At 34.7% G+C, this 22,181-nt stretch overlaps 1 protein-coding gene across 6 annotated transcripts in view; it reads left to right on the top strand.

Annotated features, from left to right (window-relative positions):
• CEP170 (centrosomal protein 170) overlaps positions 1 to 22,181 on the top strand; it is a 100,423-nt gene that overhangs the window by 36,472 nt on the left and 41,770 nt on the right. For all 6 annotated transcript variants that reach the window (XM_065632927.1, XM_065632926.1, XM_065632925.1 and 3 more), the window contains exons 7-9: positions 1,129 to 1,263; positions 10,962 to 11,438; positions 13,952 to 14,598. In XM_065632927.1, the coding sequence (XP_065488999.1) occupies positions 1,129 to 1,263; positions 10,962 to 11,438; positions 13,952 to 14,598 (1,259 nt within the window). The remainder of the gene's footprint in view (positions 1 to 1,128; positions 1,264 to 10,961; positions 11,439 to 13,951; positions 14,599 to 22,181) is intronic.

Genomic DNA, 22,181 nt, shown 5'->3' with positions numbered 1-22,181 from the left:
ACTAAAGTGTAATACTGTTTAAAAGAAGTAGTATCTTCAAATCATATTGAAACTTCTGGCATGGCTATGAAATTATATATCGTCTTTGGAATGCAGTGAATAAAACATTGAATAAAAATGTTGAAATTCATGATAGGCAAAGTAACAGACAAGCTGTTAAACTGGATTTGAACAGATTGAGTTCTTTTATATAAAGACTGTTTAAAGTGACTTCAGGACATCCATAAGATACTAGAATAGCTAAATCTCAGTAGGTTGAAGTATTCTGCCAGGAGATCAGGTCAAAACTAATCCAGTCAATTTATCATCAAGATAGAAATCTTAATTAGTGTGATTTTTTTTTTTTTTTTTAAATTTAAACTTTATGTTTAATTGTGTTTAATCATGTGTATGCATCCTATATAAGAAGTAGCATTTTTAATTGTCCTGTAATTTAACTATTGCCTTTAAAAAAAAAAGTTAAAAACTGCTCTCCTTCTCTGGAGACATTCAAAACCCGCCTGGACGCCTTCCCGTGTAACCTCATCCGTGTGTTCCTGCTCTGGCAGGGGCATTGGACTAGATGATCTTTTGAGGTCCCTTCCAATCCCTAACATTCTGTGATTCTGTGGTTGTGCTCATTAATGTTTTACACAAGGTAGCTTTCAGCACTCTGTAGTAGCCATCAGCAATTTGGAACCTTGGCAACATTGCAAAATTTGATCAGTTTTTCATGCAGTGAGTTCAAATTTCATTGAAAGGTCAATATGGGTAAAAGTGAGAATCTTCTCACAGAAATAGCAGTGGAGAGCTTTTAGGAATGTCCTGCTATGCAGACGACTTCAAACTGAAAGCAGAAAATAATGTTTACAGATATATCAGGGTAACAATAGGAGATGTGATCTGCCTTTGCATAAACATTTGTGCCAGAAGTTTTGATCAGATCGTTAGTAAGCTTTTATATTTAGAACCCAGATCAGTTATCCAGCCTCCAAGTTTGTTTTGTGTTTTGGCAAACGCATGCAACCTATTCACTTCAGCTTCCAGGAGAAATGATCCAAGCGAATGACTCTCTCTTCATATCATTTTAACCTAAATATCACAACTAACTGGAAAACTAATTTCGTCTGCTTTGGGCTGATTTTATAGATCTTTCTGCCATGCCTCGTGGGACGCCTTTGTATGGACAGCCAGCCTGGTGGGGTGATGATGAAGCTGATGAGAAAAGTGGTTGTAAGCCAGATAGCAAGCATGAAGAAAAAATACAGGAGACAGGGGCTTCAGGTAAGTCCGTTGTCTTATTTTTGTGGGGTTTGTGCTCTTTAGTAAAGTACATACAGTCTTAACTAGGGAACTAAACAGATACTAATGTTTGGAAGTTTCATAGTTTGTATAGATGAAAGCCTATTAAAATTTAGTTTAAAAATGCATTCTGTAAGAAACTATGCATTTACAGAGACCAATTTCATATATAATGTATCAGTTTTCTAGTATATAATACAATTTGTTTTCAGTAAATATAGAAAATAATGTTATCTGAACCAGTGTGTCTTATTTATAAGTTTAATCCGTATCTGTCATTTTATATGCTCAAAATTAAAGATTGCATGGGGATATTTTATCAAAATAATTTCTAAAAATAAGTGGTGCTATATTATTTTTGTATTTGACTTCTAGTATATAAGGTGATCTATGCTAACATACTCTCCTGTAATTCAATAATGCTGTATTAGTGGGAATTACATTTCATAGTTCTTGCAGAAAAGATTTGCGTAGTTTAAAGCTAAACTGGTAATGTTTATTTCCTCATAATACAGATTTTTTTTTTTCTAGTTCACTTTTCTAGACACAGCATGTATTGCCAGACTTAAATCTCAGTGTCTATAATTAGGCTGCTAAATCTATCATCAGGCATACAAATAAAGTGACTGCTATTCTAATACAGAGAATAACCTTAAAACTTACTCAAGTGAGGACAAAATTCAACTATGTTTGTTTAGCTGTTTAGATACGCATTTAAGACCCAACAGTTTTAAGTTCGGAGTTTTTTAGAGTACTTTAACTGAGGTGGCGATTTCTCTCTTCCTATGATTGTAGTTGCCATGGTTATTGTGAATCCTGTTTTGCAGGAATTGGAGTAAACTCTGAAAACATGTAAAATCAAACTAAACTAATTACTTCAGTGTAATGAAGTCAAGGCCTTTGGAGTTAAGTTTTTGTCATAGCCTTCAATTACCTTTTTCATATTAGTCTGAAGTTGTCATGACTCAGACAGTGAAGTAAGTCCCTTAAGATTTGGGCTAGTAGAAAGAAACCAGGTGAAAACATTTAAATTAGTGTCAGTTTTTGTGCAACTTTACTTTGTCACATATAAAAGAACTGCATGATAATGCAGTAGTTATAGAACGCTTTCTTATTTGATCTTCTTTTGGTGAAAAATTTCTCTACCATACATAGCTCATATGGAGGCTTTTTAAACACAGGTTTAATATTGTACATTAGCAATGTATAACTCTACGGTTCAAATCTTGTCTAGAAATGTATTCTTCAAACACTTTTAAGCATTCTTAAGTACAAATTCTGTTCCTAATGGCAATAATAATGTGACAATGACTGTTAGATATTGTTCCACTTCCATTTTTCTCAACAAAAAGGAAAAGCACACATGTTACTAGTTACCAAGTAAAATAATTAAGTCCTTGTCTTGAAGCCTTGCCATTGATATACTTGCTAGCCGCATGATTCTCCTTACTTCCCAGATGACAGGAAGCATTAACTATTGGTTATGAAACCTATGACTGTATCTTGCTGTATATGTATATAAAAGAAGGACGGTAAAGTCTCTAGTATCTATGTTTTTGTTGCTTAGATGTCAATGTCTGTAGCAAACTAATATAACAAAAATATTAATTCATCAGGCTTTTTATACTTGTGTGTATCTATCTACATTGTTTTATTTTAACAAGCATGCATGTTATTTGCCCTCATTAAATATAGGATTATTAAAAAGTGATATATTGAAGTCTGTTGTTTTGATGCCATGCCGATAACAAGGTATGATATAACATTCCAGCTTCTATTTAGTAGCATGCCTATTATTTTTTTCATAATTGTAAATTGCTTTTTTCAGAAGAAATGTTACATCAAATGGTTTAGATGTTCTTGTATTTTACCAAAAGATTTTTCAGAAAAGTGATCAGTGCTTGTGTCCTAGCTCCTCAGTTCAAAGAAAAATAAGATTCCAACTTCCTCTCAAACTAATTGAGGTGCATTCTGTTTCAGTAGTAGATGAAAATAAGTTTGCTTTAGACAGAACCTCAGTGATGGGGATATTTTTGCCATGCTTTGCCTTACTGAAGTCATTATAAGGTAAATGATGAATAGAGAAGATGGACTAATACAATCTAAGTAGAGTGTAGAGATAGCTTCTATTTCCTCAAATTTGAAAGACTAATAAATCTGCAAGAATGGAATTCAGTTTGAATAAGCACATATTCAACAAAAGCTTACGTGAAATGTTATAGGAAGACACTGCTGGGACAAAACAAACAAAAAGACCAAAACCAAAACAAAAACCACAACAACAACAAATAAAAATAAACAACCCTGATGTTTTTCTGAAACAATTTAATTTGGGAGGATATGGAACTAAAATCCCATGTATAACCTTATAGACTTATTTCTAGATAGACTTTCATAAATTTATTATTTATATTATTATTTATAATATTATATTTGTATTTATATTATTATATATTATTATATTATTATATTAACATATTATAATATTAGATAATATATTATATTGTAATATATTATAATATATAATATTATATATTAATATTATTATATTATTATATATTATTGTTATTTATATTATTATTTATAAATAGACTTATTTATCTCGATCACTTAATCTGTGAGTAGGCATTAGTTGTATGTTTTACTAGTCTGGTTTTCAACTGTTGTAGATGGTTTTTAGTAGTGTTGGCAGAGAGCCTGAGAAGGCAGACCAGATAAGATTTGACATCTGCTTATATTGGACACATTTCCTCAGTCTCAGAACACTAACGATGTCTGTGTAGAAGTGTGCAAAAATAGATGAATATAATGATTGGAAATCAATACAAAGAAACACTTTAATGAAAGGAAATGGGAAAATTCCCAAGACTGTCATGTTTGGATATTTTTTAAATAAAAATGAACTTTAATAAAAACCAGTCAAGATTGATGCAGTTATTTGTTCTTTCATGGGCTAAATCGAACTAAGTATTTAAAAAAAAAAAAATTGGAACATGATTGTTAATATAAACTGCCTAAAAATAAGTACATTACAGGTAATTTTGCATATGTAAGTTCTTAAAATTTTGTTCAGTAACTCAAATTGATAAAGCCTGATATCATTTTAGCAAATTAATCCTATGGAGAATCTGCTCCATGCTTTAATGATTTGGTATGTGATTATTCACTGAATAGAAAAGAAGGCATGAGTTCTAACAGATGAAGCAAGGTTTAATGAGGAGATTGAAATAGGAGATTTGTTTCTGCTAAGCCAACTATAGACAATTAGTCTTTACGATCTCAAGTTAATAAGATTATTTCAATGTTACTGTCCCTCTATCATAACGGAAACTCCCTAGTGGAAATTATTTGCAAACAGAACAGAATATTCTGGAACACGTTAAAAAGAAAAAACCTTTCTGCTTTTTTCATACATGCATGTTGCTCTGATTTAATGATCCATAGATCTACTGGTCTGTGTTAAAATGAGCAGTTGCATATACCCCGATAGTGTGACTTTATCCGTGCTGCAGCTGTTAAACTTACATGTTATTGGCAAGCTTACTGGATGTGTAATTATTATTATTGCCATGTGTTACACCCTCACTTCCTGGAAAAGCAAAAACTACATTCTTTGCTGATCTCAGTAGTAGTTGTAGAATTTTATGTTATTAATGCCTTTACCAGAAATCTAAGAAAACATAGACATAAATTTTTAGACAGGTTTTAAGAATTTGAAATACATGCTGTGATTCTGTGAAATCTTTTTTTCCATTTAGCATGAAGTATTTTTTAATTGTGTAACAATATATCAGATTAAAGGTTCCTTACATTTAAGAAACAGTGACGTTTTAAGGTAAAGCAGGCTGTTATTTTAGAAATTCCACTATAATCAATATGTTTGGAGATTACACACACGTTTAATCACCAGTATTAACATTAAAGTTCCTAGAAATAATTTCCAGAATTTTACAGAGTTTTGGCCTGGAATATGTGCAGAAAAAGTTTTGCATTTTTTTCACTTTAAATCCTTTAAAGCATGCAGTAAAATGATCAGAGCATCCCAACATATAGGAAGTCAAGGAAGGGAGCCAGGAGACCTGCGTGGTTAAACAGGGAACTGCTGCGTTAGCTCAAGTGGAAGACGAGAGTTTACAGATCATGGAAGGAGGGGCTGGCCACTTGGGAAGAATACAAGGCTGCTGTCAGAGGATGTAGGGAGGCAACTAGGAAAGCTCAGGCCTCCTTAGAATTAAACCTGGCAAGAGGGGTCAAGGACAACAGAAAGAGCTTTTTCAAATACATGGCAGGTAAAACTAACACCAGAGGCAATGTAGGCCCACTGATGAATGAGGTGGGTGCCCTGGTGACAGAAGATACAGAGAAAACAGTTACTGAATGCCTTCTTTGTCTCTGTGTACTCTGCCGGAGGCTGTCCTGAGGAGCCCTGTACCCCTGACGCCCCAGAGGAGGGCAGGACAAATGGAGGAGTTTGCCTTGGTTGATGAGGACTGGGTTAGGGACCAGTTAAGCAATCTGGACATCCATAAATCCATGGGTCCTGATGGGATGCACCCACGGGTACTGAGGGAGCTGGCTGAAGTCATTGCTGGACCACTCTCCATCATCTTTGCCAAGTCATGGGAAATGGGAGAGGTGCCTGAGGATTGGATGAAAGCAAATGTCACTCCAGTCCTCAAAAAGGGCAAGAAGGAGGACCCGGGTCAGCCTCACCTCCATCCCTGGGAAAGTGATGGAACAACTCATCCTTGGTACCATCTCAAGGCATATCAAGGATAAGAGGGTCATTAGGGGCAGTCAACATGGCTTCACCAAGGGGAAGTCATGCTTGACCAACCTCATAGCCTTTTATGAAGACATAACGAGGTGGATAGTTGACAGCAGAGCGGTGGACGTGGTCTACCTTGACTTCAGTAAAGCATTTGACACAGTCTCCCACAGCATCCTCACAGCTAAACTGCGGAACTGTGGTCTGGATGATCGGGTAGTGAGGTGGACTGCAAGCTGGCTGAAGGAAATAAGCCAGAGAGTCGTGGTCAGTGGTGCGGAGTCTAGTTGGAGGCCTGTGTCTAGTGGAGTGCCTCAAGGGTCGGTACTGGGACAAGTACTATTCAATGTATTCATCGATGACTTGGATGAGGAAATAGAGTACTGATGACACCAAACTGGGAGGAGTGGCTGACACGCCAGAAGGCTGTGCTGCCATCCAGCGAGACCTGGACAGGCTGGAGAGTTGGGCGGGGAAAAATTTAATGGAATATAACAAGGGCAAGTGTAGAGTCTTGCATCTGGGCAGGAACAACCCCAGGTTCCAGTATAAGTTGGGGAATGACCTGTTAGAGAGCAGTATAGGAGAAAGGGACCTGGGGGTCCTGGTGGACAGCAGGATGACCATGAGCCAGCACTGTGCCCTTGTGGCCAAGAAGGCCAATGGCATCCTGGGGTGTATTAGAAGGGGGGTGGTTAGTAGGTCGAGAGAGGTTCTCCTGCCCCTCTACTCTGCCCTGGTGAGACCTCATCTGGAATATTGTGTCCAGTTCTGGGCCCCTCAGTTCAAGAAGGACAGGGAACTGCTGGAGAGAGTCCAGTGCAGAGCCACAAAGATGATGGAGTGGAGCATCTCCCTTTTGAGGAAAGGCTGAGAGAGCTGGGTCTCTTTAGTTTGGAGAAGAGGAGATCTTTACATGTATTTTTCACAATCTTGTCTTTAAATAACGAATGAAAAGTATGTGTTATGTATAAGCAAACAAAACAAAACAAACAAAAAAACCCTCATAAAGGTAAGTAGGGAAGTAGTAATATGGGGAGAAGGTGAAAGGAAAAAAGAAATTCTGTTATGCGTTTGAAAGCACTGACTTCAGGTCATTAAACATATCATTGCACAGTACCAAACATAAAGCTAGCATATAAAAAAATATTTTGAAACAACATGTAAATATGATGTTTCGTCTGCTTCGTATACCCTCTGCAAAGAAATATTTTGGTCCAGGTTTACAGCCATTTTTTCAGTAAGTGCTTTTTAAATCCCAGATCATTTTCTTTTACAGGATTTATTTTTAAAATTGTATTTTTAAGGCGGGGGGGAAATCTGAATAACCTGTAGACTGTGCAAAATATTTTCTGAGGTTTCATCCTATTTTTACAGATGATAATGTATTCATATACACAGGCAATTTCTTACATATCTGATAGATTGTGTTGAATACCTATGACATTTCTTATCCAGGCTGGCAAGTAAAATTTTAAGATTCTGAATACTCCTGTGTGTAACAGATTAAAAAAAAAAAACAACCCAAGAAGTCCTAGACAGTGCAATCTGCTAATGTCACATAGTGAATGTTGCTTTTCTAATAACCATCTCTGAGATTATTCTAGTAAAGAATCTCTGTCAATCTCCATTTGGTTAAGCCTATGATTTCCCCAGTATTACACAGTTTCCCTCTCAGCTTCTCCTAGACTCATTATTCCATTAATAGTCTCACTACACCTGTGTAGCAGCTACAGGTAGTGCTTCCTGTCTTGCATTGTAGAAACTTGCACAGTTGTTTCTTGTAGCTTCTAGACCTTTGTAGTCAAGAGCTCCTTTACCAATACCCTGGTTCTTTTTCTGCCCCTTTCCTTTCACTCTTGCCAATTCAGAGATCTCTTCGGTTCCTGGAGAGATTGCAGTTCACAATCTATCCATCCCCTTGTTTTCCTAAGACATACTTTCAATTCCACACAATTGCCTTATTTGCTGTACAGATACTTTGGTTGTTCTGTTCAAAAATTATAGAGCCATGGTGACCACTATCTTCAGTATTTGCTTGATGGTTTTCTCTTGAAGTTATCTGTATTTACTCTGATATATAATTTCCTTCATCTTGGCAGATGAATTTTTATAATAGGATTTCAAAGGTAAGGCTACTTTTTAGACCACTCTTTGTAAAATTTAGAAAGCTGTAAGGACTTGCATTTAGAATTTGGGTGAAAAATTCCAAAGTGAATTTCAGATCAGACTCTATATTTTTTTTTCCTCCTCATTGGTTTAAATTCCTTATTCTAATCAGTTCTGATGTATTCAACTCTTCTAAAATGCAAGTACTTCAGACTGAAAATGGGATTTTTAAGTAATCAAAATTAACATGTACTTCAGATATTTTTTCATTATATAATTTCTAAGAATTCTTCTAGTTTAGAAAAAATTACAGTTTCGTTGTAGTTCAGTTTCTCACTTCTTTTGATTAAACTCACTCTGTCGTAATTTAGATTCAAATTATGTTATAGCATCTGTTCGATCAGAAATACTAGAATCAAATACCGGACATATCATTATAATATAAACTGTTGATTTCAAATGTTAAATTTGGTGCAAGCAAGTTTCACAGGGCAATTTTTTAATGAAGCTGCCCGTCAATGCTGACAAGCCAGCGTTATAGATCCCTTCATCCTAAGCCTACCATACATCTGATGCAGTTTGGCTACAATCTTAAAATTTCCAAAAGATTACAATGAACCAGCTATTTCATACTTACTGAAAAATATCATTTATTGTGTGGCCAGTAGATAGCTCTTACCTGGCCCAAACATAGAAATATTTCTCAAAACGTATTGTATTAGCCAGTTATCTTTTGAAGGAGCATTGAACGCTGTCTTGCTTAATTTTTGATTACAGGAAATGCATGAAACTGTAGGCTTGAAGTTCTGAATAGGACCATAGGGAAAAAAATAAGGTACATATGAATTGGCTTCCTGGTGGATTACTCTGCTGTTCAATGACAGTGTTGCATACGGTGAGGATGTTGGCTCTAGATTCGATCCTACTAGAGTTTGGTGCATTCCAGCTTGTTAGTTGGATGAAACAAATGGAGAGCAGTGGTAGTATACCTAAAAGCTAATAGCTGAGAAGTGTGACTTTTCTTTCTGTACATTTTCTGTCTAAACATAGAAGCTTTTTAATGACCTTTGCATTAATAAAATAAATTCATAGTATATTGTTTGTCTGCTGGCATGTTTTCAGGAAGGGAACTAAAGGCATTCCATGTCTTTGGGAGGGAAGTGGTGAGTTGCTGTTGTAGTGCCTGAAAACTACCTCAGAGACATGAAGTAACTGACAGTGCAGTGCAAAGCGTTAGCTAGAGTGTTCTTGGAATGCAGCAGCATAATATAAAAACTGTCTGAATTCTGAACATGTTTTGTGTTTGCAACAGCTACTTTTAGATAAAATAAATTAAAACACCTGTGTTACCTACATCAGAGTTATTTTATCCCGTTGATATTCAAGCATGGCAGTAATAAAGAATGTACTATTTTTGTTATCACTCCATAACATAATTCTTTCTTTAACTTTTCCAGCTATTATGCTGTCTCTTGATTAGTTCTGTTTCTTTGTATCAAATAACCATCCTTTTTATTTTTTAATTTTTAACCTTTTCCTAAATCTTCCCAAGAAGTGTATGTTTGTGAAGAAAAGCATAGGTGCGTTATGCCATCCTGCATCCTTTACCTCTTATGCTCCTGGATCTAGTATAAATGATTCTATTGCTACCTTATTGAATAATAGTGTCATACACAAATGTTAACTGTCTCAGCTGATTTAGCGTGGCTATTTTTAGTGCCAGAAATATATTACCTGCATTCTCACTCCTTTACTTGGCAACCTAAAATGATTTGTTGAACATCTTAATGTGATTCGTGATAAATCACATAGGAACTATTCAGAATTCTTTTGCTGGAATGTAACTTGCTATCGTTGCTAACATCTCGGGCATCTGTTGCTTATAGCATATCACTACACCAGATATTTTGGCTAGCTTACTAGTTCATGAAATGCAACTGGAAGGTTTGTTTTCTTAAAGGCACATTGGTAGCTTTGTTGCAACCACAAGAGGCTTTAACCTTTGTTCAGGCTGTACTGTAGGACTACCCCATGCTTTTTACTACCCCATGCTTTTTCCGCATCTTCTTTCTTTACTCAGTTAGAGCATGGTTTGGTAACATTCTGCATGCTTCCAGCTATTGTTATGTTTTCTGTTCATCTACAAATTATGGAAACAAGTGAAATAAGAGCGGATGACAGTAGTATTTAGCTCGATTCTTTGGTTTTATCTTTTGTAGAAACATAAAGTGTTTGATTTCCAAAACACTTTCCAAAGCTTATCAGTGCTAAATTTTTCAAGCCAGAATTAATGTTTATCTTGTGTTAAAATGTAAATTGTTTTTCCAAAGAATTTTAACAAACAAAATTATACCAGCTGTCCGCTGCAGGAGATAAAAGCCAGATCACCAGTATTTGTTTTGGGGGCACCTTGATTTGATGTTTTTCAGGTAGATTGGAATTGCAATAATGATCATCTCAACTATTTTCTAATGTGATTTACGTGTTTTTCATGTACTGATAAATCATCTGACTTTTACATCATCTAAAAATTTTTGGAATGCAAATTTCCTTTGACAGATTCTAAGTGAGCTTTTTGCTGCTTTACACTCCTCACAGCCTAAGCTTCTGCTGTCTTTTAAGTAATACTTTTTTATATGTAATTCTGGAATTATTTTCTAGAACTACGTTACTCAAATCTTCTCCACAATCTTACTGTTTATTCCAGAAATTACTCAAGTGGCCTTTACAGGAGTTCAGAAACTTCGTGAAGAACCTGAAGTTCCCAAGTATTGTGAAATCTATTTTTTATTTTTCTTAATAGGATGCAGCACAGATGCCAAGCAAGTTGAGGAGCAATCTGCAGCTGCAAGTGAAGAACTTTATCCTTTCTGTAGGGAGCCAAGTTATTTTGAAATCCCTACAAAAGAATTCCAGCAACCTTCACAGGTAGCAGAGAGCCCTATTCATGAAATTCCAACAAAAGACACCCAAAACTCCCATGCAGCAGGTGCGGGTCATGCTTCCTTTACCATTGAATTTGATGACAACACTCCAGGAAAAGTAACAATCAAAGATCACGTGACAAAATTCACATCGGAACAGCGTCACAAGTCAAAAAAGCCTTCTTCCTCCAGTGGTCAGGACCTACCTGGACTTCAAACAGTGATGATGGCTGCAGAGAGCAAAGTAGCAGATTGGCTAGCACAGAACAATCCTCCTAGAATGATATGGGAACCAACAGAGGAGGATTCCAAAAGTATTAAAAGTGACGTTCCAGTGTACTTGAAGAGACTGAAAGGTAAAGTGAATAATTCCAGCTATGCTTATTTCTGAAAGCAACGATTCCTCACCAGCATCCAGTGATTGGATCCCTGAGCCCTTGCGGAGTTCAGTTGAAATCACAGATACTCCACACGTGCACAAGGATCTGTGCTGGGAAATTTCATTGCAGTGTTAAGTCTTATAAAGAGGATAGAAAACCAAATCCTGAATCATCTTACAATAAGTATACCAATTGGAGATATTCTAGTACAGCTGAAAACATCAGGTATTTAAAATATCAATCTTGACAGGGAAGAGGAAACAACCTAAACCCCAGTTAAATTTTATATATTCCACTTTTTCACATCCATTACTTTAAAAAGCTGAATTGCTTTGTAGAATTCAATTTATGCCTTTAGCAACTATTCCATTGGCATATGTCCTGTGAATATTCATGTGCTCTAAGAAAATAATTTATGATGTATATCATACAGTTATTCTGCTTAAATCGATCATGTGTGATGGAGTCACGTTTGAGTCAGGGGTCTGAAATAGACCAAGAGCTTCCATTTTTATACTAAGCTTGCAGAATATTCTATTTATAAGAATGCTGCTGTTGAATGGAGTTCCAGGTGATTATACATGTTCATTTACTGCAGACAGTGACACATTAAATCAAATGTTAAATGCGAAAAGTATACTTTCTGTTGGATGCCAGTTAGCAGAATAGAGAAGGTAGCTTTGATGTTTGGGTGAAGATTCCAGTGACATTCAAACTTTCAAAATGAAAACTTCCGAAGAACATTTTCAAGTCTTTCTTATTTTCAGTTTTTAATTTCACCAGGTTAATTCTACAATTTCCATTTGTCTTCATTCTGCAACATTATCATGTCTAGCTCTTAAACCAGCTGGGACTGGGTACAGTGTGCTTTGTCTTACTGATCAAAAGTCTGCTTTTTAAGGCTGACTCTTCCAAATTAAGCTTCCATTTATTTATTTATTTATTTATTTTTAAAGAATTGTATCCGCATGCTAGCGTTAAGATAACAGCATAATATTTCTTTTAGAGTATATCACAGAGCATTCTTTGGTCTTCATGATATACTGTATAATATTCATGAACATTCTTTAAAATATTACATTTTGATAAATAGGAGGAGCTTTGTTTACAAACCCTTAGCCTTTTCCTGGCAGAAACTCCTCAAAGTTTGATAAATTCTCATCTGGAAGAGTTATGGGGCTCATATGACCATAATAAATATCTAGATTTTGTAATGTTCTGTGATCTGGTTTTATTCTCACTTATTACTTGTACTTTTTCAAATCATAAAGGTAGAGCATATACCTAGCTGCTTTGAAGGTTTGATTAAAAAAAAAAAGGTTTTTTCTACTCAGCTTTTCTTAAAATGTCCTGTACTGAAGTAACACTGCTAAAATTAAGTTTTTTGACTTTCACTGTGGTGTTGATTTTATTGTTATTATTTGGAAATATATGAATCCTCACATAATTTTCTTAGGCACTGTACAAATAAGTAGCAACCAGGAATGTAAGTCAGGATTTCAGGTGTGTATTCAATGCTATTAGTCTGATAAGTAAGGTTTCCCAATATGTGATCACTATTTAACTGAATAGTAGCTGTGTGTCCTAACTATGTAAGTGAGAAAACCTTAAAAAAGCTATCCTCTTCAGAATGAATATAAATAAATAATAAATAAATAAATTTCATGTATCCATGAGTAAGGCTTATCCAAAAGAGTTAAAAGAAGGCAAAACTGTTCATTCCCAGGAACTGAGCTAGAACTTATAAGTGTAGACACTTTAATTGTACATAAAGTTGCTCTAAGTTAAGTGTGACTTACTGTGTATGAGCATCCAGCCTTCCACGCATTTTCAGGTATCATTAAAAGTATATTTATATGCATACATATGATTTATTATATATATGTTGCTTATTCATAGTTCTTAAAGTAGTTTTTTGAATTAATAATAACCATTTGACATGCATACATCAGATGCTGAGGGGAATGAATGGTGGAAAAACTTACTGTACTGCTTGGAAAGAGTAATAAAGAATTTATTCCAATTTTCAGTAGACATTCCTCATGATAAACTTTTGTAAATGTGTGAGGAATCCAGCAGTATGAATTTTGGCTCTCAGTGGGTATTGTCAGCTACCAAAAGGACTATTGTAGGGTTGTTTCTTTTTCCTCTTAACCCTGCCTAGAATGTTTCAGTAGTCATTTGTAATCAACTGGCTGTGTGACAAAATCAATATAATTGGAAAACATACTATAGTCCAGCTGGTAAAATACTGCCTTTTTTAAGTCACTGATAAGTATTGTTGTTCGACTCATAGCAAATGCAATGTGTTACCAGAAGCTGTACAAAATTTGGAAAGCCAGGTACTGAAAGGTGTTAGAGTCTGAACAGAAAATCAAGTTGATATTCTTTCTTTCTTAATTTACCAGTTTCTTTTTTATGTGTTGGGTTGGTTTGTTGGGGGTTTTTTGTGTTTCATTTTGCTATATATTATTTTGTTTTGCTTATAGGAAATAAGCATGATGATGGTACACAAAGCGATTCAGAAAATGCTGGTGCACACCGTCATTACAGTAAGCGGGCAGCACTTGAAGAACATTTAAGGCATCATCATACAGATCTGAAAAAGTCACACCAGAAAGTCCATTCCACAGACAAGCAGGAAGAGCAAGCCGGGTTGAGTCAGACTGCCTTTATGATTGAGTTTTTTGATGAAGACCATCCTCGGAAGAGACGTTCTTACTCTTTTTCTCAGAACGTAGGAGCTCTGTGCCCAGAGTCTCCATCTCCAACACCTCATGCGCGAGCTGAAAGAGCGAAACCTACATCAGGAGAGAAAGCAGTCCCTTCATCTGTGCAAGCTAGCTCATCGCATCACAGAGCAGTACATGGTGTTCATGCAAAACTTTTAAAACAAAAATCAGAAGAACCCTCTGCTGCATTACCTGTCTTACAAGCTGCATTGTTAAGGAGTTCGGGAAGCCTTGGCCATAGGCCTAGTCCGAACCAGGAGATGGACAAAAAGTTGAAAAGCCAACATTTTTCTGCTGCTACTGAAAAAGACAATGAGGATGACCAGAGTGACAAAGGTACTTACACTATTGAGTTGGAAAATCCCAATTCTGAAGAAATGGAAGCCCGTAAAATGATTGACAAGGTGAGAAAACGTATACTGATGTTAAAGTGGTATGTGATATCAGAGCAACAGTCTACCACTTCAATTCTACTTATTAAAACTGCTGCAATAATAGAAGTCTTTAAGCCACTTTGTAATGATGAAATACGGAATGTCATAAAAGCAGCAGCAGGCATTTGGCTAAAAATTATTCCTGCTGGTACACCTGGTTTTAGTTTGGTAGTTTTAATACATTTTCAAAATATTTAGGTACTGTAAGAGTACTAAACAACAGAACTCAATTAACTGATATTTTTCTGAGTGTTGTTAGATTTGCATTTATTATGTCCCTGTGGAAGTACTCATCTGTTCTTATATAGTCTCTGTAGTTTTCAGTGTATAAATTGGTTCCATCCAAATTGTCATAGATAAAATAGATTGTAAATGTTTTCTGTACATGTAGAAAAGTATATTCAATAACAGTATATTCAATTTCAGCTTCCATCATGAAGAGTAAATATAAGAATGCTTTCATTTTCCAAAAATGTTTTTGTCATAGGAGTGTCATTTTCTTAGTTTGAGTATAGGTATATGCTTTGTTAGGCTTAGGAATCTTAAGAAGACAAAGTAATTTTGCTTCTCGGTGATGATATAAATAACTATACAAATCATATTTGCAGGTAAGTAACTGTAAATAACACTTGCTTTGGATTCAATAGGAAGATATGGGTAGGAGAAGTAATGTTTGATCATTTGACTTAACTGACTCCTGAAAAGTATTTTTCTTTTGTTATTGTTGTGTTTTCCTAAATAGTCCGTTGTGGTAGAATGCTGGCATCCAAATCTAGGCAGTTTTTTGGGGCCATTTTAAAAGGACATTCATTGCTTACTTGTTATAGAATAATTTAAGAGTTGGTTTTGTGTGTCTAAAAGTTTTTAAGAGCTGAACAAATACATTAATGCATATAGAATGAATTTTGGTTAAATGTTGAAAAATATTTTTTGAAAGACAAGCTGGCGTCAGTGTTTTGATTTTATAAAAGTTTTGTTTTATAAAAGGTGTTTATGGAGCATTGGAGAGGGGGCTTAAAATAGAGAATTACCTTAATAAAATCATAAAGATAATGGTTTCACCTCTTAGGGATTCTGAAAAGGAGATTTTTGACTTTTTTGAGTCAGTAATCAAAAAACTCCTGAGAACTAAAAGCGTTCTGAAGAATGCTTGTGAATGTGCATTCCGAAGAATGCAAGTGAATGTTAAAGAACGTCATAACTTACGCTTAGTAACTACAAATATCTACTTTTAATTCTTAAGTTATAAATCTTCGATTAAATTGCATCAGAAAATGTGTAGATCCCATTTTTGCCAAGTACAGTTGTGCAACAGGGTTTCTTTAGAAATGAGAAAACATAGTAGCATTTGGAAACAGATAATTTATGTACTTCATAAGAATGTTGATACTAGCTAATGTTTAATAAGATTTGAAATGATTTGTGGTCTTCAATATTCGTTCAGGGTTTCCATAGTCAGTTTTTTGTTTGAAACAAATCTTTCGTGTTACAGGAGAGATTCAGGGACAGGACATGAATGTAAGCTTTAGGGATGGGAATAAAGTATTGGTTAATATTCTTAGCATTGTGTAAAAAGGTTTTGGATATCATAAATACCCTAAAAAGTGTCACCACTTGAAAGTAAAGATTTACTAGGAAGTAAAGCAGAGATGTTTTTTCTCTGTATCTTCTCATTTAGTATCTGTACTGAAGTATTATGAACAGTATATTTTATACCAGTTCAAAGAGTCCTGCTGCACAATTCTTACTTGATTTGGTAATATGAAAGAAGTATGAAAAGCAGCCAGTGAAGAAAATCAAAACCAAATGGAAACCAAAACTTCCTCCTCTGGCTGAGCTCAGCTTTGCTTCCCTCCTATTTTAAAGTGCTAATTCTGTGGATTCTGTTACTTTGCTGAAGGTAAGTGAAGAATAAGACAACGACTTCCATTAGCCGGTTGACTGCTGTGCTGCTTTATTGAGGATTTCAGAGAATTATTGGTATACATTTTATGAATAATTGCAGTATAAGCTCTCTTACTTAGTGTGGCGGGTGCACTTGACCCCCGTCCCCACAGCCCAACCAGCAGCAGTTTGGTCCAGGCTCCAGAGAAGCAAGCAGAACCCTAAAATCACTCTCCTGCGACAATTTGTTGGCAAATCAGTCCTTTTTCTCAGCAGTTACAATGCCTGCTCAATTGAGTCTCATTTAAGAGTGTCTGTAGAGTCAAAATATTAACTGACATTGAGGAACTGCATTTGCTAGGATTGGGGTGAAAATGCACTACAAATAGCAAGGATAACTTTCTAAAATATTTGCACAAATAATACAGTCTTGTCAGTAACAATTTACATTAGAACAGTGCTAAGATCTGTGTCTGGTTTATCCGAAGAATTTTCTATGGAATAAAATATTTCTGGGTTTGTGTATTTTTTCCGTTTTAGTGGAAGAAAGGGTGAGAATGAGCACTATATCCAAGCATTACTTTCAGTGTGACTCATTCACTTGAGAAACCTTAGCCTTACTCCTGTAGGCAGAGTCTATGCTTTTCTCTGGAAAGGAACGTAAGAGCAAACCACAAATGCAAGAGTGGCATTAACTTGACAAGAATCAAGGTGTGGTTAATAATGCATCTTTGAGTTAAGAGTCCAAGAGAGGCACGCAGGAAATCTGAGTTAAAATTCTCAGAAAAAAATGGAAAAAAAAAAAAATGGAAGCAAAAAACCACTTTTTTTTTAAGAAGGTGTGAAGACCTTAATGTTCAGCTATATTATTTCCTTCAAAAGTACCATTTTTGCTTAACGTAGCCTTTTACTGAAGGAAAACAGATGCTTATGTAAAATGATTTTTAAAAGATCCATTTCTTTCTCTGCTACTCTTTTAATCTCTAAGAAAAAAGTATTGTCTCTACAGCAGAAAAGGAATAGAATAAGAAACAACATACTCTTTCTTTCCTTGACCATTTTAAAGTCTGGCTTTTGAAAAGAGAATGTGAGAAAGATACAAAAATAATCAGAAGGAAAGAGGAAGACATTTTCTAAGAAGCAGAGGAAAGCTTTTTAGTGAGATACTTTTTTTCTGAAAGCAAAGTATAATCATTGTTCTGCAGTGATAACTGGCTTGGAGTAAATGTCTGTTGCTTACCTAAAGTGAAAGCTTCCAAAAACATTGCAGCTCGTGTCTTACACGACTTTGAACACTTAGATAATTTGCTGAACCAATGAAATCAAAATCAGACAAGATTATCAACAGGCAAGGTCGCTGGAATAAAATCAATTTATGTAAATGCCCACAGAGACTGAACTGAGCAGGAAAAGGGAAATTTGTTAAATTGCTTGCAAATTTGCAAGATTAAAAAAAAATAGATTTTATTTTAGGGCAAAAAATAAAGCACATCATAAAAATAGTAAATAGATAGTTTTCAGTTATAAAAAAGAAGATGCAAGACCTGTACATGCCTGGAGTCCTCCAAAGATTGTTCTGGTTTCGCTTGTATGTCAGTTGATCATTTGGATTGATTTTACTTTAAAATCTTTGTGATATGATCAGCCATGATAGGAACTGATACAATGACTTAGTATTTCAGGAATACTAATAATAATTATTTCCTCTGTGCTGTTATTTGGATTTTATTCATAAATCTGAAAGATATTCTCAGAGGAAGTAAACTTCACTGCCTTGTGGCCAGCTTTGAACTGATTATTTATGTTTAGAATTGATGCGTTATGTCTCTTAGAACAAAACAAACATCTTGGAGAATAACTAAAAATATTAATTTTAAAAATTAAATAATAAGTAAAAAAAATACCAAATTTTGTAGAGGTTAGGAGAAGTCTCTGGCTATGTTATTACGCACAGACAGAAAAGTAGTCATCATAAGATATCATAGTTGTTCCTGGTTTAAAATATAGTACATATACGTGTACATGACCAGGACAAATATCAAAACGTGAAACTATCATAGAAGGAAAATCAGTATGGCTTAGGGGTTTTTTTTGTTTGGTTTTGGCTAAGTGAATTTATTTTAGTGATATTTCTGAATGGAAAGATTTGTCAGAGTTCCCATTGTACAGATAGTGATTATAATTTGCAACAGTTGCAATCTTCAGCTGTTACCGACTGTAACTGCGTTCCCTCCTTAGTCAGTTAACGGGTGAGGATGCCATCTCCATAATATTTCTTTGCTTACATAGGATCCACCTGTGCTTTTCACAAGTAACACAAACTCATGCACAAAAACTCCATCTTGTATTATTGAAATATTCTCTAAAACACATATTCTGGGACTTGTGACCCATAATCTTTCGTAGTAACTTGACATTATTACTACTTCTGTCAAATCCTGGGTTTGGTTGTTTATGAGGTTTTTTTGGTTGGTTGGTTTTGGGGTTTTGTTTTGTTTTGTTGGGGTTTTTTGTTGATTTGTTTTTTGGTTTCTGGTTTTTTTCTTGTTTAGTGGGGTTTTTTATATATATAAAGACTGAGTGAATACTGGCAGTATTGTTGGTGTGGAACTGTGTTGTACATTTCCCTCCTCTGTCACTAGTTTACTTGCATTTTTATTCTATCACGGGTTTCTATATGGTCCTCTGTCACCTTTAGTTCACAAAATATAAATTCTAAGCAAGATCAGTGCTGTTCCTCACAAACTCATGTTCTTTTCTCTTGTTCTCTACAGTACAAATGTATGGTTGTGGTTTAATATTCTTTATAGAGAACACTTGAAAAATAGCAATAAACTTTGCTCCTAAAAGTCCTTTCATTAGCCAATGATATTTCTGCATCCAGGTGTTCAAATGTAACTTAAATTCATAGAGAAGTATGAATTGGATAGTAGGAAAACAGGTTTAGAAAACAAGTGTATTAATAACATGAAAGAAAGTTATGATTGAATAGTGGACAGTGGCTCTCTTTTTATATCTGTAGAGCTCTTTTTAAAATTACCATTGGGAGCAATTTCATCAATGTGTAAATAAGAAAAGCTGCTCTTTACATACTTCAAAGACCACATTGAACATACTAGGCATACAATATACTTAAATAGCTTCAGAAAACCACAATTCTTTCTAGCAGAATAGTACTCATTGTTGCAGCTAACACCTAAGTACAAAATAGAAAAAAACCCAGGATCTTGATCTGATTTAGAACATGTTTTTAGTATTGCTTTTAACATATGAAATACACCAATAGTGGGGCACAGTCATAGGATTTAGTTTTCTTTTACATCCAGCCATTCTGCCCTTTAAACAGGTTCATTGCTTGCTTCTGTTAACAGTTTGCTCTCTATTTTGCACTGAGTTACAATTTTTTTGTTTTACCTTTTTTAAATAATTAAATTTCTTCTGTTAGAGGAAAGTTGTTCTTAGCAGTCATATCAGGTTAAAAAATCTTGCCAGGCCACAGAAAGGTAAGTCAGTTGGTGGATGAAAGAATTCAAAATTATGTTTCTGCAGTTCATCTTCCTTTTATAAAAACACTGCAAATTATCAGGATAATGAGCTTCCTTTTTTCAAGAAAGCAAAACATTACCAATAATAAATTTTCATAAATGAATGTAGAAATAATTCTGGATGTGCTTGGAATATTAAATACTTGTAGGCTATAGCAATAAATAAAAAGCAATTCAATGATTTTTTTGCAAGCTCTTTGGAGATTTTCTTGGGGCATCCTTTTTTGTTTCTTTTGTTTAGTTTCTTTTGTTGTTTTTCTTCAGCCAGTTTAATTTCAGGGTATTTCTGAATGGAAATACTTCGTAGAATTTAATATAGGAGAATTAAACTCTTCTGTATATTTGTTGGAAGGAACAGAATAGAGGCTCGATGTGTGTTTCGATTCTCATCAGCCTAGCTAACCAGGAAATCTAGAATGTTATAGTAGTCTATATGCATATGGAAACATCGGGCTTAGATAAGTTTCCTTTGGTCTCAAAATTGCTTTCTTCAATTATGTTCTATTAATTTAAATTTTCTGATAAATAATTGCTTTCATTAGAGAACTAATTTTAGGTCTCAAATTCTACATACTGATTCCCAACCAGAAGTAAAACTTAAAAAAAAAAAAGGACCAAAATCAGACCTCTATCCATCCTTTCGTGATCTTCAAAAAGAATTATTGTGACCATTTAATGATTTTGTTTTCAGTGCAAAGCTCGTATTTGAGATCATGTTCCAATTTGTTTTAAATTGGAAAAGGATGCTGTTTAAAGTCTTCATTTATGTAGACAGACAGGCCATAGTAGTCATGACCTTGTTTTTAATGTACATGCTATCATCTTTAATTTTATTTGATTATAAACTATGCAAAGAGTATACATAAAATAGTATTCTATTGACACAATTTTGAGAGAGATTCTTTTTTCCTATTTAAAATTATGGGATAGCTGATACTTTTGGAGGGAAAGCTGTATTGGTGTTCATATAGACACTAGGTTTTCCATTTTCATTTTCTACATCTTTCTGCTCATGATACTTACATTTCAGTTTGTTTTGACATATTCTTTTTTGTGTATGAATAGGAATCTGTTCTAAAGGGCAATTGTAAGAAAATGGGATCCCTTTACTCTTTTTGCTCCCAGGGTATGTCTCTTCATCCCATATTATGTTACAGGCTGATGTGTTCTTCAAAGATTGCTTAGTTTTGAATGATTTGTTGCTGTTGTTGCTTTAAGTGTTCATACAGTTTGTTTACAAGATCTTGTCTTCTCTGCTGCAAACCTTAAAAGTTTTATGAATAATCTTGCAGATAGCATGAAACATTGTATTAAGCATAAAATAACTGCTAAATGAGGAATTATGGACTGAGAAGTTTAAGATTGATATTATGCTAAATATTTTGAAAGCGAGATTGACAATATCGTAAGTAGGTATTTTATTACATTGTTACATTTGTATATATCATTCTAATTCTGTGAGAAGTATAGACTAATTCATATATTTTCCATCATTTCTAAATAGTGTACAATACACAGCAGGGATTGATTTTGAAACCTGGAGCCATATACCAACTCAAAATATTTTTTTAAGATCTGCACTGTTTATTAGAAAATGTATATTTTGAACTCTTTTACTAAAACTGTGTTCATCCAAAAACTTATATTTACAGTGCAAGTGGAGCAGGGAGGAGGAAATGTTTTTCACTGCAATACTTAACATACATGTTATTGTAATTCCTCATGTTATGGAGTTAACATGCATGTTATGGAACTCCTCTTGGCAAATTCTTGCAATATTATAAATTAAAAAACTACCTGAAAAGAATCGACGGACAGGGAGCAAGTTAAAAGAAATAAAAAATGTCAGCAAGATTCAATGACTCTTTAAGGAACCAAGACACAACGTATCTTGTTTTCGGAAAATGACTTTTCAGATCTCCTCTTTTCACGCCCTCTGGGTTTCATTGCTTTTACCATTGCTTCAGCAACTCTTCTAGAAACAATGCCTTTAGCCCCGCAGAATATCTTGATCACAGAAGGACTGTATTTTATGAATATGATGCTAAAAAGGCAGTAGAACAGTTGAAACCTATCAAATCATCTGAGCGTATACATTTTGTCAAGATTTCAGAGGATGTTTGC

This window comes from Caloenas nicobarica, chromosome 3 (genome assembly GCF_036013445.1).
Source record: "Caloenas nicobarica isolate bCalNic1 chromosome 3, bCalNic1.hap1, whole genome shotgun sequence".
In the NCBI taxonomy this organism is placed as follows: domain Eukaryota; kingdom Metazoa; phylum Chordata; class Aves; order Columbiformes; family Columbidae; genus Caloenas; species Caloenas nicobarica.
The sequence above is the reverse complement of the archived record's forward strand: the minus strand, read 5'-3'. Positions and strand labels throughout refer to the sequence as shown.